The sequence below is a fragment of the Zingiber officinale genome, chromosome 7A, assembly GCF_018446385.1.
Source record: "Zingiber officinale cultivar Zhangliang chromosome 7A, Zo_v1.1, whole genome shotgun sequence".
NCBI classification, from domain to species: Eukaryota; Viridiplantae; Streptophyta; class Magnoliopsida; order Zingiberales; family Zingiberaceae; genus Zingiber; species Zingiber officinale.
The window spans coordinates 141,877,370-141,901,326 of NC_055998.1; the positions used below are offsets into that span (position 1 = coordinate 141,877,370).

The 23,957-nt window shown below is 38.3% G+C and overlaps 2 protein-coding genes across 2 annotated transcripts; both read right to left on the reverse strand.

Annotated features, from left to right (window-relative positions):
* Positions 1 to 1,181: 1,181 nt before the first annotated feature.
* LOC122003011 (universal stress protein PHOS34-like) lies at positions 1,182 to 8,004 on the reverse strand. The gene is made up of 4 exons (XM_042558437.1): positions 7,748 to 8,004; positions 7,499 to 7,593; positions 1,616 to 1,737; positions 1,182 to 1,433 (listed from the first exon to the last, which is right to left on the reverse strand). The coding sequence occupies exons 1-4, from the start codon at positions 7,956 to 7,958 to the stop codon at positions 1,346 to 1,348; spliced, it is 516 nt and encodes a 171-aa protein (XP_042414371.1). The 5' UTR covers positions 7,959 to 8,004; the 3' UTR covers positions 1,182 to 1,345.
* An 11,592-nt stretch (positions 8,005 to 19,596) lies between these two features.
* On the reverse strand, positions 19,597 to 22,206 carry LOC122003014 (universal stress protein PHOS34-like). Its single transcript, XM_042558440.1, has 4 exons — positions 21,938 to 22,206; positions 21,689 to 21,783; positions 20,038 to 20,159; positions 19,597 to 19,856 (listed from the first exon to the last, which is right to left on the reverse strand). The coding sequence occupies exons 1-4, from the start codon at positions 22,155 to 22,157 to the stop codon at positions 19,763 to 19,765; spliced, it is 531 nt and encodes a 176-aa protein (XP_042414374.1). The 5' UTR covers positions 22,158 to 22,206; the 3' UTR covers positions 19,597 to 19,762.
* Between the last annotated feature and the right edge of the window lie 1,751 nt (positions 22,207 to 23,957).

A 23,957-nucleotide genomic window follows, 5' to 3' on the forward strand; every position in this document is an offset into this window, starting at 1 on the left:
CCGTCGCTTGACCTTGCGAGGTAGCCGCTCGGCCAGGAGACCTCCACTCTGACGACCTCAGGTGGTTCTTCCGTGCGGTGACTGTGTAGTAACATATTCTTCCCCGTTCAGACAAGTTATCCACTCTCCCTCAACGTCTTGCTATTGTGTACTAAGCATCAGCTGCCTTACGTGTCATCCCAAGTCGGATTGATGATCTGCTCGGACATATCTCCCGTCGGTCGAGGTTTGACTACCTGACCAACCCTTATGATTGTCCTCCATTCGACCCTTTGACATCCGAGCATTGACCTACTTGATTTTAACCTCCACCCTAACAATTAACCCTGTGCCAAATAGACCTCCCTCCATCATCGCATTATTATATAATCATTTGTACTTCCTGATCAGTCCACAGACCGATCAGGATATGTAACGATCGGTTGTGATCAGCTTTTTTTTTTTTATTTTTTTGTTTTTTTTAATATTTTAAAATCAATTAAAAAATTAAACATTTCCTTATATAAATTTTTAATACCTTAATATATTCCCTTAACATATTACAATACTCAATAAATGCTTAAATTATTTTTTTTTAATTTTTTTTTAAAACCAAACACTATAATCTAATTGGGAAGCCTAAACTCTAGAGGTAAAATCTAAAAAAAAAATAACTTTAATACTACAACCAAAGCCTGAACCCTAAAAATAAACTCTTAAAAACATATTTTATTTTTTATTTTTTTTCAATTATTTTTTTAATTCATAAATTTAAAAAAATAAAAAAAAAATAAAAACAATTGTTATCCTGCGCGGCGCGCACAGTCGTGCACTGTGGCGTCGCGCAGGATAACAAATTTATATACATATATATATATATATATATTACAAATTTCTATTCTTAAATCTTCTAAACATTTAAGTTGTTAACCGTTTTTTGAGTATCTAATTTCATAAATAGAACTAAATTTAAAATAATTCTCCAACACACCAAGGGGGAGGATTTTGTTTTGGGGGGGGGGGGTTGGGGTGTCGACAAGGCTGCAACCTTTGTCGAGCCTAACTAATTTAGGTACACGAGGCAGTAGAATGTATCCTCGATCGAGGCCCTAGGTATATCGTTGGGGATCACAATTTGCAGTCGGAAATGTGCACTAGATCCTCGGGAAGGAGACTGCCGCATTCTAGGCGATACATCGACATTCCAACAACTAAGCAATAAGTTACTACTAACAAGCATGAATCCAGATAACATTGATACAAGACGATAAAAACGAGTTTATTTTTACCAATCACATCTTTTAGGTGTTATTTATGTGCACCAAACGAGCCAAGTAGTGTTCAGTAGCTTGAGATATCGACAAACTTAGTGTTTTGGCTTCGGCTTCTTCACGATCATCACAGTGCAATGCGCATGGTGAGCGCAGTAATCACTCACACTGCCCAACACCGCCCTGAAAGAAGAATACAGATGCACAAATCAGGATGCTTGTTCTTGATGTTCAAGGAATCGAAATGTGAATTGATGGAATAAACTTTAAACTAGAAGCTCTGATCAGTCTTATAGCACATTTATTGTTTGCTATGATCTTGACATGTTATGTGAGAGTTGCTTGAAAAGGATATGTCGCGGTACCTTTTAATTGCTCCATAACCATGGCTTCCTACGACTAACATCTCAGCATGGTATTTCTCCACTGCCTCACACAAGACATTTCTAGCATCTCCTTCCATGATTACGTACTCCACATCAGTCACCTGTGGTTGAAGAAAACAAATTCCTGATGAACTCCAGAATCAGAATTCAAAAGCATATATATTATTGGTATTGTGGATTATGATGCAACAAAGCCTTTTAACATGTTTGTCGAATTGAAACATATAAGGTTCATGAAGAAAGAAACTCTCGAGTTGTTAAATCACATTGGCTAGCTAAATTGATACATGACTTGGTGAATTAAGAATGATAAAAAGGGAAGAAAAAAGAACAAATTGGCTAGTATAACTTCACTCATTATGCGAAAAGTTCCATGGATACTCTAATGAAATCTCCTAAATTTATATAAAATAAAACGAAGGGCAAAACAAGTCTTAGCAACAAATGGAGGTTTCTCTATCAAACCAAAGAATTTATAGTTGTGAATACATTTTGATAGACTATAGTGGGCTTGGTGTACCGGATATGAAAGACAATTTAGCTTTCCTTTGTAAATGAAGGTGGCCATATTTCTTGAGACTGAATTCCGCATGAGCTTGCATACTTAGTTTGACATATTTCACGGGTACCCATTGGCTGCTGATTTGGGCAAGTTATGACGATAAATTAAATTTACAGTTAACCTTTGGAGAAACGGTGTTCCACTGCCTTCTCTAGGCTGTGTGCTTCGTCAAGATAGGCTAGTATCTAATTGAGGATATATTCAATCTTCCTTATTCTTTTAATCCTGCCTTGTATAATTGGAGTTGGATCTCTTGATCACATCATCTTCACTCTAACGATCAGCATATGTTGAACTACATTTACACATGTTGACTGAAAGATGTAGAGTCATGTTGATGGAAAACCTCCTCAAGTCGATTCTATTACTGACAAAAGGGGCGAATTCCATTTCAACTTGGCAAGGGCGAGTGAGTAGAGACTAAGACAGATCTTTTTTATTTTTGGTAAAATTTTATATACATGTGGACAAGCCTTCAGATTATAATGAAGTTTTTTACAGCAAATCAAGTGCATGGTGAAGTATGTTAGAATTTTGGGACCATAATTGTAATTATAAATGTCTAATGTCATCAATTAAAGAAGTCATAGTTTAATGTGATCTAATTTATGATTAAGGAATATGACTTTAAGGGTTTAATTGTTATGAATAAATTAATATGGATACCATGTGCAATTTCTAATTTGTTGAGGGGCCAAATTAGAAATAAACAACTTAAGCTTCTATAAATAAGGGTTATGGTCCCAGTTTGCAGATGACGCTTTTGTTTTGTTTCCTCATCAACAAAACTCTCTGGATACTAAGGAAGATCTGTAAATTGAAGATCTTGCCCAAAATCAATTGCATACTATGGATTCTGGTACGCTTCTGTAATTTTCTGTCTATCTAATTTATAATTTCTTAAGAATTTGAATAGAATGCATAAATTTTATGTTGATATTTCTCAACCCAATTATTTTAACAACTGGTATCAGAGTCATCTATTTCCAATTCTTAAGCAATTATTCTGTTTTGATAAACATACGCAACTATTCTGTCTTTTCCTCATTCAATCGTCTGCATCGATGAAATTCCAAATTTTTTGGATTCTGGCCTGCCTAAATAAGGAACTCGTCGAAGGTTGATTTCCTGTGGCATACTGTGACCCTTACAGTAGCGGCCATGAGGGGACGAGTGTTTGTCGAAAACCGCAGGGTTGGAACGAGTAGTTGTCGGAAATTGCTTATGTGATTTTCCAACAAATTAGGTGCTGGTGACGACGCGATGGTGATCGTTCCCTTATGGGCTATCGTCGTAATCATTCCCTTATAAGATGTTGTCGTTTGATTATGGTTCGGCCGGAAGGGACGACAGCGGTGGGGAATCATGGTTTCAAAAAATTTGCGTATGTAATTTTTGTTTTTTTGGGAGACGATGAACGGTTACATGGTTTCAATAACTTACGTGGATGAACAGTTATTTCAGAAAGTGGTCACGTTCAATTTTCACAAGTTTTTTTTTTGTGAATGCCACGTTCTGTTGCCACGTTTTGTGAATGTCACGTTCTATTAATTTTTAAATCAATACTATAAAAGCAATTAGTTAAGTAAATAAATTATTTAAATATTATTTATTTGCTTAATTAAATAAACGTAACAGTTAGTGCATATTTTCTTAAATTGTCTTTATTTTATCCCCTTTAATGACATTCCATTAAATTTAATTATTTGGATAAAATAATTTAATTAAATTATTTTATAAAATTAAATTTTAATTGGTTTGTATGGATTCTATTAATATCTATTATTTTAAATTAAATTAAATTCGAACTATATGTCACCAAAGTGACCTCTATTGTTTGAATTTAATTTAACTTGAAATATTAAGATATTATTGAGGTATTAAATAAAGTGTAAATGTATATATTTATGTGAGTATTAATCGGCCCAAAGGAAGATTTATACTTAACAAATTATACATTTACTTGTGATAATAAACACGTAACAATTATCAGGTTTTATTTGTTATGTTTCATGCATATAATAAATCGATCCAAAGATAGGTTTATTATTTGTCATGCATTATTGTTAGTGTTTGATTATTACAGAAAGAGTACCATTTGCAAATAATATTATTGTCCAAAGACTTGATATTGTTGTTGCACTGGGTATCTTTAGAAGGGATTTACCATTTGTTTTTTAATTGATTCAAAATGAGCATGTTATTTATGTTATAATTCTTGTGTTCTCTTTTCGGCAAATGTTGCTACTATTTCTCCTAACTTAAGTTCAGTACCGATCCTTAATGGTACAAATTTTAAGGATTGGAAGGAGAACATTCTAATTGTTCTTAGCTGCATGGATCTGGATCTTGCGCTTAGGACAGAGCAACCCACTGCTCCTACAGATACTAGTTCCCCTGAACAGAGAGCTAAATATGAGAAGTGGGATCGCTCTAACCGCATGAGTCTTATGATCATCAAGCGCGGCATACCTAAGGCTTTTAGGGGCGCGGTGTCTAATAGTGTCACCAAAGCTACGGAATATCTCGATGAGATTGAAAAACGCTTTGCCAAAAGCGATAAGGCGGAAACAAGCACAATTCTGAAGAACTTGATTTCCATAAAGTATAAAGGCAAGGGAAATATTCGGGAATATATCATGGAAATGTCCCACCTTGTATCAAAGTTGAAGGCACTTAATCTTGAATTGTCAGATGACATGCTTGTGCATTTAGTGCTTATATCTCTCCCGAACCAGTTCAGTCAATTCCAAATCAATTATAACTGTCAAAGGGAGAAATAGACTCTTAATGAGCTCATTTCATACTGTGTTCAAGAGGAAGAGAGGTTGAAGCAAATCAAGGCTGAAAGTGCCTATTTGGCAAGCACCCCTAAGATAAGGGCAACAAAAGAAAGAATGAGGCTACTAAAGGTCTTTATGTGAAGAAACAAAAGCAGGATACTGACAAGAAAGGTTGTTTCTTCTGTAACAAGCCTAATCATGTTAAGAAAGAATGTCCTAAGTACCATGCATGGCGTGCGAAAAAGGGTACATTTTTCACTTTGGTCTGTTCTGAAGTAAATTTAGCTTCTGTACCTAGAAACACTTGGTGGTTAGACTCTGGTGCTACTACTAACATCAGTGTTTCAATGCAGGGTTGCCTGAGCTACCGAAAGCCAACTGATGCTGAAAGATACATTTATGTGGGTGATGGCAAGTTGGTTGAGGTGGAAGCAATAGGGCATTTAAGATTGTTGTTAAGCACTGTTACTATTTAGACTTAATAGATACTTTTGTTATACCGTCATTTAGACGGAATTTGGTTTCTGTTTCTAATTTGGACAAATTAGGTTACTGTTGTTCGTTTGGAAATGGTCAATTCAGTTTATCTATTAACTCTATTATTGTTGGAACCAGTTCACTTATAATTTATGACAATCTTTATATGCTTGATATAAATGCTTCTTATATTGAAACCCTGAATGTGGAATCACGTGGTACTAAGCGTAAATTTAATAATGAAAATTCAGGTGCCTTATGGCACAAACGTTTAGGACACATCTCTAGAAATAGAGTTGAACGACTTGTATCAGATGGAATTTTACATTCCATTGATTTTTCAGACCTAAATGTTTGTATTGAATGCATTAAGGGCAAACAGACCAAAAGAAAGAAAGAGGGTGCATATAGAGCTACAGAAGTATTGGAATTGATACATACAGATGTTTGTGGATCATTTCCAACACCTTCTTGGAATGGTCAACAATATTTTGTATCATTCATTGATGATTATTCTCGATATGCATACCTATTTCTTATTTATGAGAAGGCTCAAACATTGGACGTTTTCAAATCATTTAAGGTTGAAGTTGAGAACCAACTAAACAAAAGAATTAAGAAAGTTAGATCTGATCGTGGTGGTGAATACTACGGTAGATATGACGGTTTAGGTGAGCAACGTCCAGGACCTTTTGCTCAATACCTAGAGGAGTGTGGAATAGTCCCACAGTACACCATGCCAGGCTCACCAAGCATGAATGGTATAGCTGAACGACGTAATAGAACTCTTAAGGAAATGGTAAGGAGTATGATTAGTCATTCAACCTTACCAATGTCACTCTGGGGAGAAGCATTAAAGATAGCAGCTTTCATTCTAAATCGAGTACCCACTAAAGCAGCTACTAAAACACCTTTTGAGCTTTGGACAAGGCGAAAGCCAAGTCTCAAACATTTTCATATTTGGGGATGTCCAGCTGAGGCTAGATCGTATAGGCCACATGAAAAGAAACTGGACTCCAGAACAGTAAGTAGCTACTTTATTGGATATTCTAAGCGATCACGGGGCTATAAGTTTTATGATCCCAAAGTAAAGACCATCTTTGAGACGGGAACTGCAACGTTCTTTGAGGATATTGAGTTTGGGGGGAAGAATAAAGTAACTGACCTTGTCTTTGAGGAAGAATGTATTCTCACTACTCTTCAAGAGGAAATGGTTTATATTCCTATGATTGCTTCTAATAATGATCAGGACTTTATTCCTGTCAGTGATCAGGATGCAATACCAGAACAACAAGACATTGTTAATCAACTCCCAGAAGAACAAACTCAACAACCTCAAGAACCAGTGCATGTAGAACAAGTGCCTTTACGAAGGTCTAGTAGAGAAAGGAGGAGTGCTATTTCGGATTATTACATAGTACTACTTCAAGAACATGAGGAAAATGATGGTATGGCGGAGGATGATCCAATCAACTTTCGTCAAGCCATAACTGTGTAAACTTATATACATGTGGACAAGCCTTCAGATTATAATGAAGTTTTTTACAGCAAATCAAGTGCATGGTGAAGTAATCTAAGAAAACCATCCTAATAATCAGCATAAAAGAATACCATTAAGTATGTGATAGAAAAGATAGAAGGTCTAGGCTTATCTAAATTAGCCATTGGGTTTCCTCGTTTTACTTTCCGGGAACTCAATAGATACAGCCAAATCCAAAAAGTTAGGGTTTGACTTTGTTGTTCTATTGTTATTGTTTTACTTTCCAGGAACTCAATAGATACAGCCAAATCCAAAAAGTTAGGGTTTGGCTTTGTTGTCCTATTGTTATTGTCGTATTTGTTACAGATTGCTTCTCAATAACAAGTTTCCTAATGACGAAGAGTAGTAGATTCTTCCCTAAAATGAAACTCAGTTCCAGAAACGAAAGCACAATTCGAGTATAAACACTACCAAGCAAATACACAATGAGGGCGAATCATGAACGGCTAAAGTTGGGAAACTCTTAACGGGAATTAGCATCTGAGAGCCATAGAATTTACCGAATGAGCACTACAGATCTCCTTAGCTTTCTCGAGCACATTCAGTGCGATCTTCCTCAGATCCGACTCCACAAACGGCAGCACATCAGCAGCTCCTGCGATCGACAATCCAAAGGTCCAATCGGGTCAAATAATCCCTTGATCTAACGACAACAGTATGCATCAAGGAAAATCGGAGTAGTTCATCAATCAGAGTAAGTAGCAAATCCACTGAAAGATTGAGAAACGGTAAGGGGGAGAGGCTGGTACCAGGGCCGGCGAGGCTGATGACGGACGTGGGCGTGGGCTTGGCGTTGACTATGACGAGCTTGTACGACGAGCTATGCCCAGGGGCGACGGAAGAGAAGAAGTGGAGAAGCGTCCACTGGAGGGCATGGACGCTGTGCTCGCTGTCGTCGACGCCCACCACCATCACCGGCTTCCCCACCACCGCCGCCGTCTCCTCCGCCCCCGTAGCCATTCTCGCTTTCTCTCGATTTCTCACGCCGGAGGACGGAGAAGGCACGGCTCTTAAAGAAAACAATTTGACGATTTCCCCAACTCGTACCCGAACGGATGGTCCCCTGCCACTGTTTCTTCCACCAGAAGCGGAGGCGGGTAAAAAAGAAGTGCACGTATGATTTCGTTTTTTTTTCAAAAAAGTCTCTATTATTGAGCATAATTGAAAAGAGTTTGGTACGAGTGTCCAACATTTTCTGTGGGCGTTCCAGTCGATGCGAACAACTAGAATACATCTGTTCATGCATCTAACCATCCGTCTCCCCTTCCCTTAAATCTGAACCGTTGATTTCAGTTAATAACGTTATATGCAAAGATATTTTTAGAATAAAACTATAGGAGCGTCTATTTGATTTTTTGGAAACTCTTACCTTAAACTCATCCTAAACGCTTTGTACCCGTTACTAGATAGATTCTATGTAAATTTTAAATTTTAAACTCACTTTAAATATATATTGTAACAACTGCCTAATCATTTTTGTAGCGTGTGCCCGTTATAAAAATTAATCTACAATTTTATCGTAGGATGGATCAATTAGAGGGGATGAACGTGGTCAATTTATTTTAAACAGTCGAGTAAAACGTAGTTTACGTAGTGGAATAAATATAGAAATGAAAAATAAATAAAGTTAATATAGTTTATTTTTACTTGGTTTAAAGTATGTGACGACTCTTATTTCAAGGTCGACGATCATTGATCATTTTCGTTGAGTAATTCACTATCAATTCGATAAATCTTTACAAAGACTAGTACAATAGATTTATAATTCAAGTGTTGTAATTAAAGTATACCAATAACTTCTGGGGATCTGGAAGGTTGTGCTTTTAGTTATTCGAGTCGTGTCACTCAGTCGTTGGAGTTATGTTGCTCGGTCGTCGGAGTAGCGTCACTCAATCGTCAGAGTCGCATCATGGAGTCGCAGGAACGTCTTTGGAACAGCATGCAAGAAAGCAATCGCGAATCAAAGTTGTGTATTTGTCTCTTAGTCGAATGTTACTTATATAGGTTGTTCTGAATGCTTGGATCCCTTCAGGACGCTTGGACTGTGACTTCAGTCCGTCCAATCAGCACGCTCCAACTTGGCGAAGGGATAGACTATGACATTCCGAGTGCTCGGACCAGTTTTTTTCTAGCACCTTATTTTTTGCAAAATAAAGTTAGTCAAAGCAGTAACCAATATCCAGAATGTGAATTTTTACTACGAATTTGACAGTCTCATACTGTCCGGTTCTGACTTTGAGTTTCGCTGAAACTCTGGGTCGAATTGACGCATACCGTTTCCTCCTCGGAGAACGTGTTCTTACATACTCCTCTCAGGAGAGCTTGCATTTTGTCGGACCGGCCCTCCAGATTATCTGAATTTTTGCTTAGCGTCCGAGACTTCAGGTCTTCATGCTGAATGTCCACTCTACGACCCGTCCAGATTTCCACCTGGTCTACATCCACAAGGATTTTCTCCTAGAGTCCCCGACTCAAAGATTTCGTCCAAAGTACTCGACCCGTCAAGACTTTGTCTTACCTAACCGCAGTTAGGATTTTCCATATGCCTAGAATTTACTAGGACTTTCTCTTAAGAATATTAAGAACTTTCCTGTAAGTACATTCACAGTTATTAGATAACAAGTAATATTAACTTTAGACTCTTTACTCTAATCAAAATTTAAGTTCTGATGTAAACCAATATTTATAATAACCTTGGATACAATGATATTTTTAGAATACAGGAGCAAATATTTTTAAACTCTTAATTTAAGGCTCCTTTTGATTTTTTTTACTCGTTTTTCATTATATTAAATAAATATAAATAAATTACTATCAAATCCACAACATTTGGTATATTCAGAGGCCAAACAATCTATTCACAAATTCTATTGTTTTTTTTATTTTGCGCTTACAATTTTTATTTGTTTTTATTAAAACTATTTTTATTTTTTTATAAATAAAAAAAAGTATTTGTCTTCGCCTGGAAGTTCCAGGAGTCTCCTGGCCTTTCTAGCGCTTTCCGTGCTTTTTTCCTCGACTCGTGTGTGCATGGATTTCCGCAGGGTCTCTCTCGCATCGCATCTCTACCTGTTCACCTACCCGCTTAACAATTTGTTTCAGTTGGGCCCTACAATTTAATAACCAATAGAAAATTTAGTGCTCGTCAAGGGAGAGCCGTAAAGGAAGGAAACCGCTATTCTAGTAGCCGTGCGACCACTGCAAATCCAGCTTTCTTACTCTCAGAAAGTATTACCCTGTTTAAATTTAAAAATTGAGAACGTTATTTATTTATTTTTTAAAAAAAAGATGGATTATTCTATTGTTTATTTATTGTAAAATAATAGGCAGGTAAATTTATAAATTTATAAATTTATATATAAATTAAGTTTTATTAGAAAATAATAATTTATATATATATATATATATATATATATAATTGTTATCTTACGGACCTTTATCTACGGGGTACAGACAAACTCCTTCTCATTATTTTTTATCACGTCATCCTATTTTTCCTTATTTTCTTTTCCTCTCGTCCCAGCCGAAGCCGAAGCCGAAGCCGAAGCCGAAGCCTCGCGATCCTCCTCGCGCACCTGCTCTCTCTCTCTCCGCGATCCTCCTCGCGCGCAGGCGTCTCTCTCTCGCCGCAATCCTCCTCGCGTGCTTGTGTCTCTCTCTAGCCGCGTCCTAATCCGGCGTGATCGCGGCTGGATTCCGGACGCTATCGCGACTAGACGCGATCGCGCCAGATTCTGGCGAGATCGCGGTAGAATTTCGGCGCGATCGTGGCCGGAATCCAGCGCGACTAGATCCCCTCGTCGCCGAAACTTCCTCTCAGCTCGGTGGTGGGCAGGCGACAGCAGCTGGAATCCATGCCGCGATCCCCGACAGGTTCACCCCCTGGCCTATAGTGTGGGTGGGTCCAGGCGGCCGGAGGCCGCCAGCAATGGGCAGATGGCCGGTGGTGGGGCGAGGAGGCACGGTGAGCACGGCGAGTAGCTTCGGCGAGAACGAAGAAACACAATAGAGAATTCCAGGCTTCCTTCTATGGGTCGCGACCGACGGGTGGTCAGCGGGTGGTGGGCGACCGGAGGCGGGGTGACCAGTGGGTGGCGGCCGGCCGACCGGTCGGCCAAAGGCGAGTAGGCGAGGCTGGCACGATTGACACACGACGACGAGAGAGAGGAGAACGAGGATGGTAAAAAAATAAATAAAAATATAAAAAGAAATCAAATTCTGTCGCGGACGAGTCCGCATATAACAAAACTCTCTCTCTCTCTCTCTCTCTCTCTCTCTCTCTATATATATATATATATATATATATATATTAATTAGGGTATTCAGGTCGGATATCGAATATCCGTAGTTCCTCCATACCTTCCCTCTATTCAGATGAATATCGGATCCTCAATTGAATTTAGAGAAAATTATTATCTCTACCTGGGATTATAGTGTAATAGTAAAAGATGGACTACCCCCGCAGGCTAGCGCAGATGGTTCATATAGTGATGTTCAGATAAACTTGATGTCAATTCCCAACAGATAAGAAAGCTCATTAGCCCCTACATGCACTACTATTGCTAGGTGAAGTTCCTTGTGATTTATCGCTTATATCTAGTAGGAGAGCGATGATACTGGGTTGCCTAGAGTAAGCGTTATCATCTTTTTGTCACAAATAGTAAGAGATGATTTTGCCCTTGGTACACTCAAATTGATACTCAAGAAGGGCATACCACTAGTGAGACATGGTTCGATTTTTGACAAATATAAATACTGTTTCAAATTATCTCGTGCCCCTTTTAGGAGATCCACTTAGCTAAAGTTAAATAAACTCTTATGATTTATCCTCTTCTAGAATGTCAAGGCCACCCTGGAGAGCTACTAAGTTAACAACTTCACTTTTTTACCACCAAATATAAACAAATGAGGCAGACTCCCTATCCAACAAAAATTCAAATCTCACCCAACACATTACTAAGTTTGAAAAAACTTAAAATACTATATTGTCCATCATTTGCGCTTTCCAATTACCAAGTTTGAAAAACCTATAAAACTAAAATTGCGCTTTCCGATTACCAAGTTTGAAAAACTTATAATACTAAGGGTGTGTTTGGTTCGGAGTTATTTTTGATAACCTTGGTTATCCATTCAAGGTTATCAACAAAAACCTTATTTGGTTTAGGTATTCGATGATTCCCGAATAATGTTCCATGCCCGACACGTCAGCAAAAGGGTCATGCAACTCGGAATCGGAAAACCTCAGAAAACTAAAATTTTTCTTTATTCCGGAGTTAACGAATTTATTTTACCAAAAATACCCTCCGGTACGAAAAAATATGGAAACAAGAGAAAAAAATGTTAAAAAAATTTTAAAATGTAAAAAAAATAAAAAAATGTTCAAAAATTTTTAAATTTTTTAAAAATAAATAATTTAAAAAAATATATTTTTTTAAAATATAAATTTTAAAAATAAAAAATAAAAAAATTAAATTTAAAATTTAAAAAAAAATAATTAAAATTTAAAATTTAAAAAAAAATTTAAAAATAAAAAAAATTATAAAAATTTTAAAATTTAATTTTTTTTAAAAAAAATAAAAAATAAACTAAATAAATAAAAATTTAAATTTTAAAAATGTAAAAAAATAAAAAATATAAATATAAATAATATAAAAAATTAAAAACATTAAAAAAATTTAAAAAAACACATAAAAAAGTAAAAAAATATACAAGAAAAAGAAAAGTAAAAAAAACATTAAAAAATAAATAATAATAATAATAATATGTATGTATAGTTGATTTTGTAACTGAGAATAATACGGTAAAATATTAAACTAAAGTATTCATTAAAATTTTCAAACAAATAAGTTTTTGGATTGAACCAAACAACATTTGGTTATGTTTTATTCCTCATAACCTTGGTTATGTGATTATCTGGTAATCACATAACCAAGATTATACATGATAACTTGAATCAAACGTACCCTAAATAGTCCATCATGATATATTCCTGGTTCATCCTGATGACTAGATCAATCACATGAATTACTCAGATTCTAAAAACTAAATACCTAGATTACTAAAATAGAAAAAGAAATTTTAAATTTTATTACAATTTTCTATTCTTAAATCTTATTAACATGGTTGCAACCTTTGCCGAACCTAACCAATTTAGGTACATGTGGCAGTAGAATGTATCCTCGATCAAGGGCTTAGGTATATCGTTGAGGATCACAATTTGTAGTCGGGAAGGTGCGCTAGATTCTTTGGGAGGAGAATGCTGTTGGGAGTAAACCCATTACAATTTGTGTGATCGTCTCAGATACTCTTTTCCACGTTTCTGAGTGCGCACCAAAGTCACAAGAATTTACAATCAAGTAGATTTGAGCAGATAATCTCAAACTGTCGACTCTAGTGAGCCGAACCACGCGACGAATAGATGAGTTGCGGACACCGTGAATTGTTGAGCGGCGCCACGTTGCTGCTGAGAGTTGTTGACAGGATGTCGAGAGCTGCAACACGAACTCAGAGTGGATGCCGAGTTCAGCAGAGCGCTGTCTCCTTAAAACAGATTCGGCCTCTCCGCGGTGCTTAGAGGATTAGGTGGGCGTCTGTTTCCTAGGATAAAACGGCAAGACCACGAGCACAACCGAACATTAGTTGTCGTGACGATCTGAACTAGATCCGAAAACTATCACTATTTCTGTTGAGCAAAAGAAGTGCACAACAGAAGGGAAGGAAACATGAGGATTCAAGGAGGACAAAGCTCACAGATCACTTGAGTTTTTTCTCTGCTTTTGCTTCAATCCTCTCAAGGTCTTATATAGACCTCTGTTGGCCTCTGTTCTGCTTGCAAGCTCGTTGCAAGCACAACGAGCAAGCCACGTTGTGGCTTGCATGCTTGCCAACAAGCAAGCCACAACGTGGCTTGCATGCAAACTGTGGCTTGCTTGCAAGCTTGCCACATGTTGTGGCTTGCTTGCAAGCTTGCCATGTGGCGTGCAGGCAAGCTGGCGACCTTTCTTGTCTTGTATGCTGGCTAACAAGTTGTCTGACTAATGTTACAAACAATGGGGTTCACAAAAAACCTCTCGGGTTGATGTCATCCGGGCCCTGGATTCTCACCCCCTTTGTTCCGAATCAGCCGGAAGACTTCACTTTCTTTATGGGACTGAAACTCACACGTCGTATTTCCATTCAAGTTTTTCTAACAATCCCCCACATGAATGGAAACAAGGATGTGTGATAGTCTTCGACAGTTGAGTCGAGTATAGGATAGGTAGGTGTTACCCTTTGAACCTTCCCTTGTAAACTCTATTTGCTCACTGGCTGATTCGTAGACGTGAGGTCTTTGAACTGTTCGACCATTGATGTAAGCATGGACAGAGGTGTACCCACGACTCTCCCTGATATAGCTCAGGTCTTATGAATGTGTTCATTCTTGACCATGAACACGTCTGATTCTGTGAGAAGTTCTAAGAATTGTGCCTTCAATTCTTTTCGAAGCGGCCTCACTTCTTTCGCACATAGGTGATCTCTCAAGAGTTACACTTACTCTTCTTGATCATTAAAAGTCTATCGGCTTACCCTGGTCTGGTCACTGTTTCATTGGGCTACCCACAATGTGTCTAATCAGTGCAGATTAGTTGGCTCTTTGAACCTAGTTCTTGGGATCTCCAGTTAGCATAGGTTGGGTGTCCTCTGCACTGATTGCTGACAACGGCATCAAACTCATTCCCTGTGATGAGTTTGCAACTAACTCTCGATGTAACCCCTTGGTTAGCGGATCCGCTAAGTTATCCTTTGACTTCACATAGTCAACAGTGATAATACCAGTTGAGAGTAGTTGTCTAATGATATTATGTCTACAACGTATATGTCTAGACTTACCATTATACAGATGACTCTGTGCCCGACCGATGTTGATCGACTATCGCAATGTTTGCAAATCGCCAGCACAGGTTTTAGCCAATGTGGAATATCTTCTAAGAATTATCGTAGTCATTCAACCTCTTCACCACATTTGTCAAGAGCTACAAACTTAGATTCCATCGTGGATCTGGTTATTACGATTTGCTTAGAAGATTTCCAGGAAATGACTGCAGCAGCTAAAGTGAAGACATATCCACTCGTAGACTTAGAGTCTTGTATATCATATATCCAACTTGCATCGCTGTATCCTTCGATCACAGTAGGATATCTTGTATAGTGCAGTCCATATTCACGAGTGTACCTTAAGTATCTCAGTACTCTTGTTATCCCTTTCAAATGCTCAATACCGGGATTACTCGTGTATCTGCTCAGTCTGCTTACTGCGTAGGCTAAATCTGGTCGTTTACAACTCATCAAGTACATCAGACTTCCAATCACTCGAGAGTACTCTATCTGCGAGATACTTTCACCTCGATTCTTTGATAGATGTTGACTCATATCTATCGGCGTTCGTGCCAACGCAGTATCACCCTTGGTGAATTTCTCAAGAAGCTTGTCCACGTAATGGGACTAACTAAGAACAAGTCCTTCTGTCATTCTAAGAATTTTGATTGCTAGAATCATATCAGCTAGGCTCATGTCTTTCATGTCAAATCTTGAGTTCAACATATCTTTAGTGGATTCGATTATCTTATCATTACTCCCAATGATAAGTATGTCATCTACATAGAGACACAAGATGACATAATCACTCTCTATGGTTCTCATGTAGATACATTTATCACATTCATTGATCTTGAAGCCACATTCCTTCATGGCATTATCAAATGTCTTATGCCATTGCTTTGGTGTTTGTTTCAAACCATATAATGACTTCACCAATCTACAGACATTGTTTTTCTGTCCTGACACAGAAAACCCCTCAGGTTAGTTCATATAGATTTTCTTTTCTAAATCCCCGTTTAGAAAGGCTATATTTACATCCATTTGATGTATTTCGAGATTCCATAGAGCAACGATAGCCAACAATACTCTAATGGAAGTTATTCTAGATACCGGAGAGTATGTATCGAAATAATCAAGGCCTTCTCGTTGTCGGTATTCTTTGATTACCAATCTGGCCTTGTATTTATCGATTGTACCATCTAATTTCATTTTCTTTTTGAAGATCCACTTACACCCTAATGGTTTACTTCCCGGAGGAAGATCCACAAGTTCCCAAGTGTGATTTTACAAGATAGATTCTATCTTAGATGCAATTGTCTCTTTCCAGTGAGGTCCATCAAAAGAGCCTACAGCTTCTGAGTAACTTCGGGGGCTCATTTTCCAACATAAATGTGATAAAATCCGATCCATAGGATTTTTCTACCCGAACTCTTTTACTTCGTCTAGGCTCAACCTCCACGGTTTCCTCATTATCATCATCTTCTTCTTCGCCTGGTGTTTCGGTTGTCTGTTTTGAGGAGCTAGCATCCTCCCGGGTCTTATATGGAAACACATGCTTGAAGAACGAGACATTTCTTGATTCGATTATCGAGTTCTTGTATATCTCCGGTATGTGTGGCTCATACACACAAAATCTATACGCAGTGTTGTTTTGTGCATAGCCAATGAAGATGCAATCAACAGTCTTTGATCATATCTTAATCCTTTTCGGATCAGACACCAACACTTTGGCAAGACACCCTCACATTCGTAAATATTTGTAGGACGGTTGTCTTTCATTCCACAACTCATAAGGACTCTTATCTATTTTTATTCCGGGACACCTTATTTAAAAGGTAATTTGCTATTAACACAACTTCCCCCCACATGAACTCTGGTAGTTCAGAGCTTAATAGAAGAGCATTCATCATCTCCTTTAGAGTTCGATTCTTTCGCTCAGCAACTCCATTTTGCTGAGGAGTATAAGGAGTTGTTGTTTCATATTTAATTCCATGTTCAGCACACAACTCAGCGAATGGTGATACATATTCACCGTCTCAGTCACTTCAAACCACCTTAATCTTTCTATTACGCTGGTTTTCAACCTCATTTTTATAGAGAGCGAATTTCTCTATAGTTTCATCCTTACTTTTGAGAAGATACACATAACAGTATTTTGTGTTATCATCTACAAAAGTGATGAAATATTTATTACCACCACGTGTTGGCGTACCTTTTAGGTCACACACATCAGTATGGATTAGGTCAAGTGGTTCATTACTTCTTTTAATATGTTGAAAGGATGACCTTGTCATTTTCGCTTCAACACAAATCTCACACTTGTGTTTTGGGTCAAGATGGAATGTAGGTATGCTTTGCATGTTTATTAATCTACGCAATACATCGTAGTTAACATGTCCTAGTCTACCATGCCATAAACACGAAGACTCAAGCATATAAGTGGAAAAACTTTCATTTTTATTTATCTTGGGTCTAATGGCCATTACATTGAGCTTAAACATCTCATCAGATACATAGCCTCTTCCTATAAACACTCTGTTCTTGGACAGTACAACTCTATCTGACTCAAAGACAATGCGAAAGTCATGCTTGCTTAACAGTGATATGGATACTAGATTCTTTCGAATCTCCGGAACATACAGCACATTGTTCAGAGTGAGATCCTTGCCCGAGGTCATCTTCAGCACCACCTTTCCTTGGCCCATTATGTCCGAGGTTGCTGAGTTCCTCATGAACAGTTTGTCTCCAGTGACTTTTTCGAAGTTGTGGAGTAGCTCCTTGCTGCAGCACACATATCTGGTGGCTCCAGTATCGATCCACCATTGCCGAGGATTGGAACATATTAGGTTCACCTCAGAGATCACGACGCAGAGATCCATATCCTGTTCTCCTGTCAGGTTGGTCTCAGGCTTTTTCTTCTTTGGCCTTTTATAGTCTGAAGCTTTGTGACCCATACGATCACAATTGTAGCATTTTCCTAAGAACTTGTTTTTCATGTTTTGTCCTTTGGGTTGCGTCGTGGAAGATTTTGGATGTTTCCGTTTTGAGCTTTGTCCGTGCTCAGCAACATTGGCTTTTACAGTAGCTTGAGAGAACAGTTTTCTCTCCGAATTCTTGTTGTCTTCTTCTATACGAAGGCGAACAACAAGTTCCTCTAGGTTCATTTCCTTCCGCTTGTGCTTCAGATAATTCTTAAAGTTCTTCCAGCCAGTTGATAGCTTTTTTGATGATAGCTGCCACTTGGAAGGTTTCGCTCAGAGTCATACCTTTTGAGTGAATTTCTTGTAAGAGTACTTGAAGCTCCTGGACTTGACTGATTACAGACTTCGAGTCACTCATCTTATAGTCCAGGAAACGACCAACAATAAACTTTTTAGCCCCAGCATCCTCCGATTTATATTTCTTATCCAGAGATTCCCACAGTTCCTTTGCCGTTTTCATCTCACAATACACAAGATAGAGTGAGTCGGCAAGATTGTTAAGGATGTAGTTTCGACAGAGGAACTCAGAATCGTTCCATTTGTCGATCAGAAGGAGAGTGTTCACCTCATCTACACCCTTAACAACCTTGGGAGTTTCCTCGGTCAAGATACGTGCCAGACCTAGCGTGGTTAAGTAGAAGAACATCTTTTGCTGTCACCACTTGAAATTCACTCCTGTGAATTTTTCTGGCTTTTCCCCATGATTGATTGGTACATTCCCAATCGGAGTGGAGGAGGTCGGCACATGTTGAGCCTGTTGCATCTCAACATTTGTTGCCGCCATGGTAACAGAACGAGTCTGTTTTAAGTTTTGTTGGGAGTAAACCCGTTACAATCTGTGTGATCGTCTCAGACGCTCTTTTCCACGCTTCTGAGTACGTACCAAAGTCACAAGAACTTACAATCAAGTAGGTTTGAACAGATAATCTCAAATTGTCGACTCTAGCGAGCCGAGCCACGCGCCGAGTAGATGAGTTGCGGACAACGTGAATTGTTGAGCGGCGTCACATTGCTGCTGAGAGTTGCTGACAAGATGTCGAGAGCTGCAACACGAACTCAGAGTGGGTGCCGAGTCCAGCAGAGCGCTGTCTCCTTAAAACAGATTCGGCCCCTCCGCGGTGCTCAGAGAATTAGGTGGACGTCTGTTTCCCAGGATAAAACAGCAAGATCACAAGCACAACCGAGCACTGGTTGTCGTGACGATCTGAACTAGATCCAAAAACTATCACTATTTCTGTTGAGCAAAAGAAGTGCACAACAGAAGGGAAGGAAACATGGGGATTCAAAGAGGACAAAGCTCACAGATCACTTGAGTTTTTTTCCTACTTTTGCTTCAATCCTCTCAAGATCTTATATAAACCTCTGTTCTGCTTGCAAGCTCGTTGCAAGCACAACGAGCAAGCCACATTGTGGCTTGCCTGCTTGCCTACAAGCAAGCCACAATGTGGCTTGCATGCAAGCTCACAGCTTGCTTGCAAGCTTGTCACGTGACGAGCAGGCAAGCTTGCCACATGGCGTACAGTTAAGCTGGCGAGCTTCCTTGTCTTATATGCTGGCCAACAAGTTGTCTGACTGATGTTACAAATAATGAGATTCACAAAAAGACCTTTCGAGTTGATATCATCCGGACCCTGAATTCTCACCCCCTTTGTTCCAAATCAACCGGAAGGCTTCACTTTCTTTGTGGGACTGAAACCCACACGGCGTATTTCCATTCAAGTTTTTCCAACAAATGCCACATTGTAGGCGATACATCGACATTCCAACAACTAAGCAAAAAGTTACTACCAAGAAGCCATGAATCCAGAGAACATTGATACAAGACGATAAAAAAGAGTTTATTTTTACCAATCACATCTTTTGGGTGTTATTTATGTGCACCAAATGAGCCAAGTAGTGTTTCAGTAGCTTGAGATATCGACTAACTTAGTGTTTTGGCTTTGACTTCGGCTTCTTCACGATCATCACAGTGCAATGCGCATGGTGAGCACAATAATCACTCACACTGCCCAACACCGCCCTGAAAGAAGATACAGATGCACAAATCAGGATGCTTGTTCTTGTTATTCAAGGAACCGAAATGTGAATTGATGTAATAAACAAAAAAGTAGAAGCTCTGATCAGTCTTATAGCACATTTATGGTTTGCTATGATCTTGACATGTTCTGCGAGGGTTGCTTGAAAAGGATAAGCTGCGGTACCTTTTAATTGCTCCGTAACCATGGCTTCCTACAGCTAACATCTCAGCGTGGTATTTCTCCACCGCCTCGCACAAGACATTTCTAGCATCTCCTTCCATGATTTCATACTCCACATCAGTCACCTGTGGTTGAGGAAAGCAATTCCGGATGAACTCCAGAATTCAAAAGCATATACATAATTGATATTGTGGATTATGATGCAACAAGGCCTTTAACATGTTTGTCGAATGAAACATATACAGTTCATGAAGAAAGAAACTCTCTTGTTATATCACATTGGCTAGCTAAATTGATGCATGACTTGGCGAATTAAGAATGATAAAAAGGGAAGAAAAAACAACATATTGGCTAGTATAACTTCACCCATTATGCGAAAAGTGCCAATGATACTCAAAATGAAATCTCCTATATTTATATAAAATAAAACGAAGGGCAAAACAAGTCTTAGCAACAAATGGAGGTTTCTCTATCAAACAAAAGACTTTATAGTTGTGAATACATTTTGATAGACTATAGTGGGCTTGGTGTACTGGATATGAAAGTCAATTTAGCTTTCCTTTGCAAATGATGGTGGCAATATTTCTTGAGACTGAATTCCTCATGAGCTTGCATAATTAGTCTGACATATTTCACGGGTACCCATTGGCAATTGGCTACTGCTGATTTGGGCAAGTTACAACGATAAATTAAATTTACAGTTAACCTTTGGAGAAAGGGTGTTTCTGGGCTGTGTGCTTTGTCTTGATAGGCTAGTATCTAATTGAGGATATATTTAATCTTCCTTATTCTTTTAATCCTACTTTGTATAATTGGAGTTGGATCTCTTGGTCACATCATCTTCACTCTAAGAATCAGCATATGTTGAGCTACATTTACACATGGTTACACTCAATATTGACTGAAAGATGTAGTTCTGTCATTGGCAAGAGGCAGAGTTGGTGGACTCCATTTCAACTTGGCAACGACGGTTGCATTAAAGATGCAGATAGGTCTTTTTTATTTTTGGTACAATTTTATGTACATGTGGACAAGCCTTCAGATTATAAATTTAATTTTTTTTACCAGCAAATCAAGTTTCTTATCATACAATTTGGTGGGATTGTTACCAATACACATGTAGTTTGATTCTCATTTTATTTTTATATGTTTCTTCAGCACAAAAAGTTGCTCTGTGCCTTTTTTCAGTTTCAAGTTGAGAAAGCTACTTTTTGGTGTATCTGTACATCTTATGTATTCTTCTATCTCCTAAAAACGCATAGAGATGAACTATGTTCACCATATATCATAAAAGAATACCATTAAGTATGTGATTGAAAAGATAGAAGGTCTAGGCTTCTAAATTGCGTTTCCTTGTTTTACTTTACAGGAACTCAATAGATACAGCCAAATTCAAAAAGTTAGGGTTTGGCATTGTTGTCCTATTGTTATTGTCGTATTGGGAATAGATGCTTCAACAGATTGCTTCTCAGTAACAAATTTTCTAACGAAAAGTAGTAGATTATTGCCTCAAATGAAGCTCAGTTCCAGAAACCAAAAGCACAAGTCGAGTATAAACACTACCAAGCAAATACACAATGAGGGCAAATCATGAACATTCGCTAAAGTTGCGAAACTCTTAACGGCAATTAGCATCTGAGAGCCATAGAATTACCGAATGAGCAATGCAGATCTCCTTAGCTTTCTCGAGCACATTCAGTGCGATCTTCCTCAGATCCGACTCCACAAGCGGCAGCGCATCAGAAGCTCCTGCGATCGACAATCCAGAGGTCCAATCGGGTCAAATAATCCCTATATCTAACGACAACAGTATGTATCTAGAAAAATCGGAGTACTTCATCAATCAGAGTAAGTAGCAAAACCACTGAAAGATTGAGAAACGGTGAGGAGGAGAGGTTGGTACCGGGGCCGGCGACGGCGAGGCCGATGACCGACGAGGGCGTGGGCTTGGCGTTGACTATGACGAGCTTGTACGACGAGCTATGTCCAGGAGCGACGGAAGAGAAGAAGTGGAGAAGCGTCCACTGGAGGGCATGGAAGCTGTGCTCGCTGTCGTCGACGCCAACCACTATCACCGGCTTCCCCGCCGCCGCCGCCGCCGCCGCCTCCGCCTCCGTAGCCATTCTCGCTTTCTCTTGATTTCTCTCCTCGGGGGACCAAGAAGGAACGGCTCTTAAAGAAAACAATTTGACGAATTCCCCAACTCGTACCCGAAGGGATGGGCCCTACCACTGTTTCTTCCCCCAGAAGCGGTGGCGGGTTCGGAGTGAGTGACGTATTATTTCTTTTTTTTTTCAAAAAGTCTCTATTATTTGTGGCAAGATAAGAGAGACTTTTTTTTTTTAAAAAAAAAGTCTAAATTATTGAGCATTATGTTTGGTACGGGTGCAAAATAACGGGTAGCGGATTAATGTAATTGACGGATTAATTGCTCATTCCTTTCCTCAGAGGCGGTGGCGCGTACGGAGTGAAGTGACGTATTATTTCCTTTCTTTTTCAAAAAGTCTCTATTATTTGAGGCGAGATAAGAGAGACTTTTTAAAAAAAGTCTAAATTATTGAGCATTATGGAAAAGAGTTTGGTACGGGTGCACAATATTTTCTATGGGCGTTCCAATCGATGAGCAAGCCGAGTACGTCTCATGTCTCCACGCAAATGGTTTATGTAACGGTGTGGCGCATATAAATTGGGATCAATTTGTGGTGACATCTCATGATTTATTATGGTAAAATAAAAATGACTAACACATAAATAAAAGTATTTATCTTGATTTTATTAAAATTTAAATTCCAGATCTTATTCTGACAAGACCTGAGGTCTCGCGGTTTATATCAGTATACACTATTACCGTTGGTCACAATTTTGTATGATGTATCTATTTATGTTTAGTCCGACGACTGAACCGTCTAAGAGGGAATAATATTATCTTTTTGTTACAGAACGAGAATATGTTCAGGCATCCTAACCATCCGTCTCCCCTCCCCTTAAATCGGAACCGTTGATTTCAGTTAAAATCTTGTTTTTTATGGGCAAAAATCAAAACCCTCTCAAATTTATAAATTGTTTAAAGGAAGTCATTTTTTCTAAAATAAATAAATAAATCAAACCCTCATAATTTTATCTTAAAAAATATCCCTAGTCCAATGCTATTATAAAAATTACCGAATAATTTTTATACACGACAGAAACTACCGGATAAGTTGTTATAACGTGTTTAGGATGAATCTAGAATTAAAATTTAAGATTTATACCGTATAACAACTATAACGTGTAAAATTTAATCATTAATTGTTACAACATATTTAGTATGAGTTTAGAATTTAGGATTTATAGTCAAAATATTATTAATAACGGGGTGAAATATATTTAAACTCCATTAAAATCATTTTAAAATAGTTGTAGAAGATATTATGGGTTGGAAATTTGAATGGAAAATAATAAGAGGTGGATGAAAAAGACTTCTTTTGTATGTGTTTTTAGTACCACATTGGGAGTTTCATGACTAGTTTGTTATTTTATATTGTTGCACATGAATGTATGATGTTAACAAATACATGAGGAGAGGTTTTTTTTTGTATTAATTAATGAAGAAAGGTAGTGACCCAGAGCAAAAGGGAGCTAGAATCTCTCCACCATGCATTTTTACTGGGTGATTTGTCTGTGATAGCAATTAGGTATCTCTCAGTTCTCCATGAATAATTAGCGTTTGGTTGTATATATGGTTCTACAGTTGTATCCTAGAAAACAAACGTCCATCAAAACCTCAAAGCACAACCGAAAGAGAAAGAATCTATTTTAAGAAAACTGTATCATGTAGGCCTCGGTGACTCTTTCTTCTAACTCGAAGTCGACACTCAGAGTCGGCAATTGGCAACTCAGCAGTGACTCGGAGTTGGCAGTTGACGACTTGATATTCGGTGACT

What these genes read in the sequence shown, in the direction of transcription:
- LOC122003011 (XM_042558437.1), bottom strand. Translation starts at nt 7,958, where the DNA reads ATGGCTACGGGGGCGGAGGAGACGGCGGCGGTGGTGGGGAAGCCGGTG. An exon ending in AGATCTGTAGTGCTCATTCG is followed by an intron (nt 1,738 to 7,498) that starts GTAAATTCTATG and finishes CTTCAACCACAG; the next exon opens with GTGACTGATGTGGAGTACGT. An exon ending in GGTTATGGAGCAATTAAAAG is followed by an intron (nt 1,434 to 1,615) that starts GTACCGCGACAT and finishes TTCTTCTTTCAG; the next exon opens with GGCGGTGTTGGGCAGTGTGA.
- LOC122003014 (XM_042558440.1), bottom strand. Translation starts at nt 22,157, where the DNA reads ATGGCTACGGAGGCGGAGGCGGCGGCGGCGGCGGCGGCGGGGAAGCCG. An exon ending in CCTCGCCGTCGCCGGCCCCG is followed by an intron (nt 21,784 to 21,937) that starts GTACCAACCTCT and finishes TGTCGATCGCAG; the next exon opens with GAGCTTCTGATGCGCTGCCG. An exon ending in GGTTACGGAGCAATTAAAAG is followed by an intron (nt 19,857 to 20,037) that starts GTACCGCAGCTT and finishes ATCTTCTTTCAG; the next exon opens with GGCGGTGTTGGGCAGTGTGA.